This window comes from Pelophylax lessonae (assembly GCF_965119305.1).
Source record: "Pelophylax lessonae genome assembly, chromosome: 5".
NCBI lineage: Eukaryota > Metazoa > Chordata > Amphibia > Anura > Ranidae > Pelophylax > Pelophylax lessonae.
The window spans coordinates 324,531,576-324,542,924 of NC_138772.1; the positions used below are offsets into that span (position 1 = coordinate 324,531,576).

Sequence of the window (11,349 nt, forward strand, 5' to 3'; positions counted from 1 at the left end):
CAGTAGATACCCAGATATCATCTTCATTAAAAGATTTCAATCCAAAACTGCACAACTGCTTTATTTTAAATAAAAAAGGTAAGAAGGCATGTGATGGAACCTGTTAGCCATGTGTAAACAAAATTAAGTATGAAAGTACATTTAAACTATCTCAAACTCCTAAACAACCTTATATATTAAAGGAGCAATGTGCAAACGAAGGACAGGTGTAGGTAACCTAAATTATCTTGGTTTGAAGTGGTTCTAAAGCCTGAAGGCTTTTTACTTTAATGCATTCTCTACATTAAGGTAAAACACCTTCAGTATGTAGCTCACCCACAGCCCCCACTTATACTTAGCTAAGCCCAATCTCGATCAAGCGCTGTGCATGAGGGTAGAGGCTCTCTCTGCTTTCTCCCTCCCCATTGACCCCCCCTGCTGTCGATCACAGAGGAGGAGGGAGTGTGAGGCGGAGCAGAGCAACACTCTGTGTGTCTTATGGACACAACAAGTGGGGCTTGGGAGCGAGCATGTATGAGTGCCCTAATAGCAAGTGGCTTGCCATGGGGGCACTTGGTGGGGGGGGGGGGGCAGTAGCGCTGTCGAGGGAATTCCAGAAGAGGAGGATCAGGGCTGCTCTGTGCAAAACCGGTGCACAGAATTGGTTAATTATAAGGTGTTTGTTTTTAAAAAAAAAACATTTACAATCACTTTAGGCATCATTTTCCCCAGCTAAACATGTTCACGTTAAGCAAGCCAGCAAGTTAAAGGTATATTAAATGAAAATCAATATCATTAGCTTTTCCATTCTTTACCCTTCACAGAAGAAGTTTGACTTCCACTTGATAAAGTAAGATCCTGCTTTAGGAGTCCTATTCTGAAATTTCTGAGTGAATCATATATCCTTGATAAACTAGATAATCGTTGGTGTGCTTTGCTCTTGAAAGAAAGTCTAGCAGGCAACTGTAAGGTTAGTTTGGCTTGATGTGTTAATTGTTTTGTTGCTATTCGAGTCATCATTCTTATCTTCTTCCTCCCTAAAGGCTCGTTGGAGGGCTTCCTGGATTGAGTGAGGGGTCTTTTGTTTCCATTTCTTTCCAACAATAAAGTAAATGTAGGGATTGATGGTGCTGTTAAGCACCGTGCAATAAATTGTCACATAGAAAAAACTAACAGTTATCAAATCTGTTGGTGTTAATTTGAAGAAAATTAAAAAGGACAAAAAATTAAATGGAAGAACTGATAGGATGAATACAAAAACTGCAATAATGATGATGATGTACAGTTTAGGTGTGTATCGCTGCTTTATTGACTTCTTTACTTTGATGAGCAAGGTGAAGCTGGAAATGACCATAATTGGTAGGCAGATGCAAATGGCTAAGACAAAAACTATTATTTGAACTGCTGAACATTGTGGGGTTTGTTCTATGAAAGCTTCTGGTGTACACACAAGGTTCTCAAGGAGACTTTCCAAAGAGCCAAGGATCCATAGAGCAGTGCACATAATGGCAGACAAGTTCCTAGGGCGATGACTTTGATACCAAAAGGGGAACAGAACAGAGCTACATCTTTCCATGCTGACAGCTGTAAGGATAAACATTCCGGAATACTGCATAGTATCATAAAATATTTCTATGAATAAATATAAACTCTCCTTCCCAATAAATTCAGGATGTGTACCAATGATTGTATTTATATTGATCATCAAAATCAAGGTAGTAAATACAATAAACAGAGCATCAGCTACAGATAGATTCATAATATAAACTGTGTATTTGTTTTTCTGGATCTTGAAGCACAGGTACCAAAACACAATAACATTTCCAACTAGGCCAACGATGCAAAGACATAGTGCTACAACAGCCACTATGGTGAAATGTATGTACGAATATTCCGAATAGCTGCTGGAGGGTTCATCCAGGGTCTCATTCAAGCTTGTTACATTCATGTTCTCTTTAGTATTGTTCCAACTGTGTTATTAAAATGTATCTTCTTTTTCAATCTGTGTTAAATACATTACCACAAATTATTATTATTAAATCAGAAATCAGTACCATAGATAGATAGATAGATAGATAGATAGATAGATAGATAGATAGATAGATAGATAGATAGATAGATAGATAGATAGATAGATAGATAGATAGATAGATAGATAGATAGATAGATAGATAGATAGATAGATAGATAGATAGATAGATAGATAGATAGATAGATAGATAGATAGATAGATAGATAGATAGATAGAAACTATGGTAAATTAGTTTGAATATTATAAATAGTACAAAGATAGTAATTTTTCATTTAATTTAGAAATTCATATCCTACCAAATAATGCAGCAGCAAAAAAAGTGAATTGTTTTAAGACAGGAACAACGATTATTGCAATCTGTTATCAATAACCACCAGATCAGATTTATCTTTTTACCTTTGCAGGACAGGTTGCAAAATAAAATAAACATGACATGTTGGTTAACAATAAGTGAGAGAAAATTATAATTCCAAAGGGGAAACATAACAACTTTTTTCGTCCAAATTGGGAGAATTCACCTCTTCTCCTGTTCCAGTGACCACTGCTGGAAAGACTGGAAGATTTTGAGTGCGTTCTTTATATATTACCTTTCCATCTTTTTGACAATGGTCACCAGCAAAGAAAGTAAAAGTAAATCTCCCACCTGGGAACACAGACAGTGATATAAAATCGACAAAGGTTCCAACCTTTCTCCACTAGCCACAAAACTAAAGATGTTTGGGCTGGAGTTTCATATTCACCTATATATTCTTTATGACTGACAAAAATATGCTGTATTTATTGTTATGTAAATTCATCGTGTTATGCTCAAAAACGTACGTGTATGAAACTACCACCAATAGTGGAAGTTTCATAAATGTAATTTTTTTAGTGCAAAAAAGTCTAATCGCAATCTCCCACGTGATAACAAAGGGTGTAGTGCTGGGGTTAGCATTTGTTCAAATTTTAAGCAGCAAACCAGTGGAACCAGGCTATGACATCAGGGGGGGACCTGACACGGGAAGGACAGAACCTGTGCACCTGAGTGCATGGGCTAGTATCAGTGGTGGTGCCCAACTACTACTGCCAAAAAGTTGCAATCCAGCTCGATTAACAAAACACTGCCCCTAGTGGCTGTGATGTTTTAGGCCACAGCCTATGTAGACTAGGGTAAAACCCAGCCCTGTGTACAGGCAGAATCTGGCAGAATATTAAAACTGAATAGTTTGAAACTTTTAACACATCTCCATTGCCAAGATATCTGCAGGAGAAACAATATATAGTGACAAGTTTCTTACCTATTCAATAGCATTAGTGCTTATGAGTTTTGCTTGATTGCATTTGCAGGTTTGTCATAGATAGTAGACAATCATCTGATCTAGTTGACAACAGCTGGATCATGAGATTGTCCTTTAATGCCTAAAGGCCCTGCTCATGATCTGGAGGCAGATCCAGATCATGACCAAATTTCTAGCAGTGTATGTGGTTTTCATTTGGGAAAGACCATTTGTTCCAAGATCAATTGTTAAAAGCAAACAGAATTTTGAATTTACCTTTAAATTACTTTGGTAAAGTAATTGAATGGACAAAGAATGTTTGTATGAAGAGTGTTTTTAAAATATGATAAGCTTAGGTTGATACTAATTTGTGTGGTGACTGCATAGAGTGTTTTTTTCAAAAGGTAAACTAAAGCCCCGTACACACGTGGCGATCGTCGGCCGAACGATCAGCCGTCTTTTGTCCAGGGCTGTCGTGTCTGTTGTTGTCTGTTGAAAAGTGCTCTAGACTTGCCCTGGACTTTTGTCGGCCGACAGAAAATGACGTCACTACGTTCAACGCACGTTCGGCGCACGTCCGCCGCTACAAAAGAGGAAGTGAGTGTTTGGCCGTGACCCTTCTGGGCATCTCGCGCTGATTTCGGTAGCATTTGTTTGGTTGACGACATTTCGCTATTTTCCGAGACATCATTTGAGAATTAATTATGGAGACCGAGAATTCGCCCCTTGCTGTAGTTAGTGTTGGAGTTTTGGCTCTGAGGTGAGTTATGAGCAAGAGGAAGAAGAAGCGGACCTCCTGGACGAAAAATTGGTTGCTTAACCGTGATCAATTTTCCCACATGTCCTTGCTGAGGGAGCTCCAGGAAAATAAATAATCCTGATGACTTCAGGAATTATTTGAGGATGACGGATCCCATCTTTCACCGTCTTCTTGCCCTGGTGTCCCCCCTATATTCTGAAGCAGGATACGTGTATGCGGGTTGCAATTACTCCTGAGCAAAGGTTAATTGCGACTTTGAGGTATCTTGCAACAGATAGAAGCCTGCAGGATCTTAAGTTCACCACAGGCATCTCCCCCAAGCTCTTGGTATCATCATCCCTGAGACCTGCTCTGCTATCATCAAGGTCTTGCAGAAGGACTATATCAAGGTATGTTTAATTTTTTACATTACATTACATGTATTAGTCATCTCACCCGAATTATGATGTTTTTGGATGTACATCAATTTGCAGATGTCGTTATTTTGTAGCTACCCTCTGTCCGCATGCACATAGTAGTAAAGATTTATATTATCTTAACCATTTGTAAAATTACCCACTAACCACCCCAGCATTCTCTCCTATGTGTCCTTAAACGCATTGCCTGTTAACAGTATATTGAATCTGTGTCATTTTATTACTTTCCCTGAAACAATTATTCCTTGGCCAATGTTTTAGTACCTAGTTTATGATTTATTTTAAACACATCAGTCCATCCATTCCCACTTATGATTGTGTATGTTTATGTAATGATGTAAAAACGTTCATTGAGCACAAGCCCTTATTGATGTATAAATGCATAGTTTTACTTACCCATACCCCCACCCACCCATGCTAAATCTAAAAGTCAGCATATACCAAAGCTCTAGCTGGTGAGTTAAAATATAATAAAATTAGGAGGTGTAAAATAAATGTATGTAGATGTTAGATTCCCAAATCCAAACGATTGGCTTCCTGTTGTTTATATCTTATTAAAGTTGCCTAAGCATTTAACAGACAACTGTGTGTGTAATAATGTGATGTGCTCAAGCACTAACTTTTTTTTTTTTCCCCACAGTTTCCTTCAAACGCAGAGCAATTGCTGGAGATTTCTGCTCAGTTTCTGGAAAAGTGGAATTTTCCCAATTGTGGGGGTGCTATAGATGGGAAGCACGTCCGCATTGTCCCCCCTCTGAATTCCGGCGCATTTTATTATAATTGTAAAGGTTTTTTTAGTATTGTCATGCTAGCCATAGTTAATGCTAACTATGAGTTAATTTTTTTTGGATATTGTCAAAAATGGCCGCAATTCGGATGGGGGAGTTGTTGAGCAGACGGAGTTCGCTCGTCGCCTTCGTAACGGCACTCTGAACTTGCCATCCAGGGATCAAACCATTGAGGGGATGAGCTTCGTTTTTATTGCAGATGATGCTTTTGCGCTTGGGGAGCATCTTATGGAGCCCTACCCTCAGAGGAACTTCACCCCGGGCAAAGGATCTACAACTACCGGTTGTCCAGAGCTCGCAGAGTTGTGGAGAATGCCTTCGGGATAATGGCCAACCGGTTCCGGATATTCCTGACGTCCATACACCTGGCACTCTACAAAGTAGATCACGTGGTCCTCTGTTACTGCATTTTACACAACTTTCTACGCAGGAATGCTGACAACTATCTAATGCAGCAACTGGATACTGACCCTGCTATGCCAGGGACAAGTGGAGAGGCACGACCCCGTGAGCAAGTGGAGTCCATGACCTCAATGGAAGTTGGACGTTCCGGATTGGCATCACAAAGAGCACGTCAGATCCGCCAGGAATATCTGGAGTATTTTGTGGGGAGAGGAGCTGTGTCCTGGCAGGAATCACTGCCAGACACCCATTAATGTTGTAATATCTGCCAGACACAAGATAAATGTCAGAGATATAATATTTTTCTAAAAATTAAAACAAAATTGCAATGATTCTGTATTGTGTATTCTAATCATTTGGGCACATATCCCAAACATCATTTTTTGGGTTAATCATGTGTTATATATGTGTGACTTTAGAAGGGTTAATACATTCATCAGTGTGTTTCTTTACTGTAGTCTCTCCCCAGCTGATCCAAAGTGATGATGGCCATGTGTTATTTTTTACCCAGTGGTGTAAATACAAGGGCCTTCTGCACCCCATTAAATTTCCACAAGCCCTCTCACATTGAGAACTAGGTCACACCCAAGGTTCATCTAATGTCACCTTATATTGGTGGTCATTGTCCAGAAGGTGCCCATACTATATATTTATTATAATACATTAGGGTATTAACAACTCACCTCCACCTGTTATGTTGTGTTCATTTATGACATCCTTCTCACTGCCCACCAATGTTAGGATATGTCAGTGTTATGTGAAACTTGCTCATTGTTGAGCTCAAAGTGTTATATATAGGTAATATAAAGTGAACTAGACCAAAGAACCAGCAATACACTATAGATTACACTGATCTCCCTACACTGATTGCTACTGGCAATATCAATGCCATATTGAATCCTAGGAGTGCTAGTACCTTGAGTGTTGAGTCACTCTTATGCGATGCGGGAAGGCTGACTTTGCAGCCTTCCTGCATCGCATAAGGGTGACCCGCCACTTACATTTTGCACAGGATTGTATTCCACAAGTGTGAAGCACTGTGCGATCCAATCCAGATACAGCAGAAATAAAGGGTCATGTGCACCTTGTGTGCGGGTTCAGTGCAAATGTAGCCATACAAAGTGTATTGCTCAATTCACACTGCACATCTGATCGCATGTAATATCGGAGCGCACTGTTCCTTTATTACATGCGATTGGATGTTCAGGGCTAAATCAGCCATACAGTTTGTATGGCTAAATTCGCACTGCACCCGCACAAAAGTCGCACATGATGCATTTATTCAGCCGCAACAGGATTGGATCGCACAGTCGTTCACACTTGTGTGATCCGATCCTGTGCGAAATGTCAGATCGCACTGCGATATGCAATAAAACTGGGGGGGTCTTTAACATTTCATTGACACCCCCAGCATCTCGCATATGGCAGTGTGAACTGCCAGATGTCCGTTTGCCATGCGGGAACAGGCTGTGAATTTTCAGCCTTCCCGCATTGCACAAGTGTGACCCGGCACTGAAGCTCCAATATTACATGCAATTGCCGCAGAAGCAAAAGTGTGAGCCAACACTAAATCTAACCTGTATTTTAGTAGACTGATTGCCACTCAGGTCACAGATATTATAGTGCATTTAGTGTACTAGTGAATATAACTTGTTAGATGTCCACTGGTCCTGAAGGCACAAACATTTTTTCCCCATAATAATTCCACACACAAATTAAAACTGCTTTCATTAATATGCAAATATGTGAATAGGACAGCCATAATACATTTTGTGCTTCTTTACACAGCTTTAGACCTGGGCCCCCCAACGAAAGTCAAATAAAGAATCTAACACTCATTATTGAATGTAAAAAATTTTTAGTACAAAACATTCACAGGGTTAGGGTTAGGGTGTTGTAAAGTGCTTGATATGCATAACAGCCCTGTGTCAAACTTTACAAAACTTGGGTACACCCTTAACAGCTGACGATGCATGTATTGTGCAATAAATATGCCATAAAATACAATACGAAATGGGTAAAAACAGGAACATCCCAATAAAAACACATAAAACGTTAAAAAAATTTGTTTTTAAAATTTGGAAAGCATGTCCACGAAGTCTCGCATTTTATTCTGTAATGCTGTTGCAGTCTCCTTAATTTTTTCAAGCTCTGAGCAGCATTGTAGAGCCTCTGTTGTCAATTTTGCAAGAGTGCAACTATGTAAAACATGATCTGTATTAAAAAAAATAAATAAACATAGCACCTAGATGAGGTCATAATATAGAAACATTTGGTGTCCAGTTTATCTTAAATTACTCTAGAGTTAATACCTACCCTGTTCTTATGCTCTTTTGCCCTAGGCTCTTCTTCTTCCTCCCATCCTCCTCCGATGCGGTTGCCGATGATTCTGCCGGTCTCCGGAGCTTACTATATATCCATTAGGGGTGTGAACACATGATGACATCATTGAGAGGTCATGGCCCTAATGTATATATATTAAGCTGCAGAGACCAGAGATGGGCAGAATCAACGGCAACAGCATCGGAGGAGGACAGGAGGAAGAAGAAGAGCCTAGGGCAAAAGAGCAGACAACATAAGAGCAGAAGATTGGACAGCAGAAGAGTGGAGAGGAGAAGATCCAAAGAGCAGAGTGGAGAAGACCGGATGAAGATATTTAAGACCATTTCAGAAACGTCTCCTGTCGTTATTCACATACACTTCCTTTTATGGGGTGAATGTGTAGGGGTACTATATACCCCATACCCATTCACATAGGGAGTGGGTCCGGGATCTGGGGGCCACCCCTTGTTAAAGGGTGCTTCCAAATTCCTATGAACCCCCTGGCCGCATGACCCCCCAGAACCACCAGACAGGGTTGTGGGGATGATGTCCTTGTCCTCATCAACATGGGAGCAAGGTGCTTTTGGGTGTGGGGTGCAGAGCCCCCCCTGGCCCAAAGCAACAAGACCCCCCATGTTGAGGGCATGTGGCCTGGTGTGGTCCAGGGGGGGTTTGGTCCGCTTGCTCGTCCCCTCCCCTTTCCTGGCCTGCCAAGCTGCATGCTTGGATAAGGGTCTTGTATGGATTTTGGGGGGTAACCCACGCCGTCTTTTTGGTGTGGGCCTACCCTCAAACTCCATACCAAACACATAGGGCCTGCTTGGGAACTTGGGTGGGACACCCACGGCAGTTTATCCAATTTTTTAGTGTAGTTCCCCCTCAATAATCTCACAGCGCAAGTGGCCCCGCAAGTCAGATCATCCTGATCCGACTTACGGTGCGACTTCCATTCAAATAAAGAGGCTCCCATAGGGAACTATTGGTTAGAAATGGAGGCTGAAAATAACGCTCATAAAAGCAACATGGCAAAACGTGCGATTACGCTAATTCTACAAACTACTGAAAGCACCTATTTACAGCTGCTTTTTCTGGCGTCCAAACAATCTTTGACACATGTTTTAGCTCATGCCCGTGTGCAAGGGGCCTAGAAACCTGCAAACATAAAAAACATATGTTTTATTTAAAATGTGAATCAGGTGCGCAAAACTATTTAATCATTGTGTGTAATATATAATCATATAGTCACAAATCTACACAAATGAATATAAATTATGACAAATTTCCACTATATGATTATATAATGGACAAATATTTTAAAAGCTTGGCACACCTGATTCACATTATTGAACAAACAGGTCGTTCCTTTGAAGCATTACATCAAATACAGAAAATGACAAATACACTTTAAAAAACATTATTAAAAAACATACGTGGGCACACAACTTGCTCCCCGACACTTGCTTCATGATCCTGAACAGTTGCAGATGTGCTGGCAAGGCTGGTTGTCAAGCTGACCTGAGATTTGTCTTCTGATCTTTGAACATCCGATCCGGCTGGAGATGACACATCCCATAACTCGCATGAGGGAACATCTGCAATGTACATTTTTAAGGAAATATAACAATATAAGGTTAAACAATCATTGCAAATACACATATTTCTATTATCCCACTACCCAAAAATCTGTGCCTACCAACCTTCATGTTGCTGTGGTGGCTGCACACTTGTTGGCTCCACCATTATGCACTCGGGAAGAATGTCTTGATCTACATAATCCAAAAAATGTGGCATATAATAAAAGTCACAAGAGGTAAATTTGATAGGACATGGTGCCCTGCTTGATAGCTATTTTATTAACAAATATTAAGACATGTACATGGTTATCTCAGAAAAATATGGTACATTAATGTTTGACTGTGCATAGGAACCAATTACCTTTTGGAGAATGTGTGCCAGCATCTGGACCCATGTACTCTGCTTCTTCCTCCACTGTAGAAGGAGCTGCCAAAGTCGCTGCACCTCTCCTCCTCCTTTCCCATTCTTTAGCTTTTCATTTTCTTTTTTCTCCTATTTAAAGGTTAGAATAATAATATGGGAATAATAGGAATGTTTGCATAGAAAATTCGTGACAAGAAAGAACATTCGTTGCAATACAATGCATATATTTTTAACTATGGCTTCCTGTCTTTTAATGTAATATACCAAAAATCATCAATAGATCGATCTAATCACGACATGACCAATAAAATTAGTAATAGTACTTTTTATATAGACATTATAATCTAGACATGTTAATACAACAAACACCAAATTGACCCAAAACATATTGCATGTTAACAAAAAAAAACTTACTTTTTTTCAGAATACGATGTATGTGACCAAGCTGTTCTTGCTCACGATGTTTTAGATCAGACCATCTTTTCCGGATTTGGTCTTTGGATCGCTCCACACCGTACTTTCTGTGTAAACATGCCACCACCTTGTCCAGAATCCGGTCTTTTCTGGCATTGGGCCTCTCATAATTATCCAATCTGCCATCATAGTCCTGCCTTTCAAGTATTCCAACCATCTCCACCATTTCCCCCTTGGTCATGGGTGTAGCTTTGGGTTTTTTGGTGGCCAAACCACTTCGGCCCACACTTGTTGAACTCTCAGATCTTAGAGACATGTTTCTTGGCAAAGATTCTTCCACCGCCTCAGGTGTGTGTGTGTCGCATGCAGCCTAATCTTCGGCACGTACACGCCCCTGCACAAGCCCGCCACTGGAGGGGGAGTTGACGCATGCGCTGTATTTAAAGGACGCCAGATCTTTCGGTCGACAATTCGCTATCGGACACATCGTTTGTTGGAGCACGATCGATCGACGAATCACGACTCTTCACCACAAACAAAGGTACGACTATTGATTCAAAAGTGTGTGTTTTTGGCCTTTACAGCTTTTATTGGGAATATGTTTATTATGTGCCAAAATACATACTCTTTTACTATATTTTGTTTTGTGTTGTGTCTTGCAGGCATATACTGTACTACATTATGGTGGACAATTTCACCACCCCGGAGTTTTTGCAACTCTTCATCGAGGAGTACAGAAAACTGCCCTGTTTGTGGCAAATAAAATCCGCAGCCTACAAAAATAGGCAAATTAAGGAAGAGGTCTATCAACAACTAGTGGTCTTCTACAAGCCCGTCTATCCCAAGGCAAATATTACCTACATAAGAAAAAAAATCAACAGTATTAGGACTGCTTACAGACGTGAGCTGAACAAAATTAACAAAGCCACAAGGTCTGGAGCTGCTGCAGGGGAGGTCCCTGTACCACGGCTGTGGTACTTTGAAAACATGCGATTCCTCGCAGACATGGAGGAATCCAGGCCATCGCTTTCCACACTGCCTT

At 40.5% G+C, this 11,349-nt stretch overlaps 1 protein-coding gene across 1 annotated transcript; it reads right to left on the bottom strand.

Moving 5' to 3' along the window:
* Positions 1-673: 673 nt before the first annotated feature.
* LOC309555828 (mas-related G-protein coupled receptor member H-like) lies at positions 674-1,960 on the bottom strand. The gene has a single exon (XM_082257994.1). The coding sequence runs from the start codon at positions 1,925-1,927 to the stop codon at positions 932-934; it is 996 nt and encodes a 331-aa protein (XP_082114120.1). The 5' UTR covers positions 1,928-1,960; the 3' UTR covers positions 674-931.
* Positions 1,961-11,349: the final 9,389 nt, after the last annotated feature.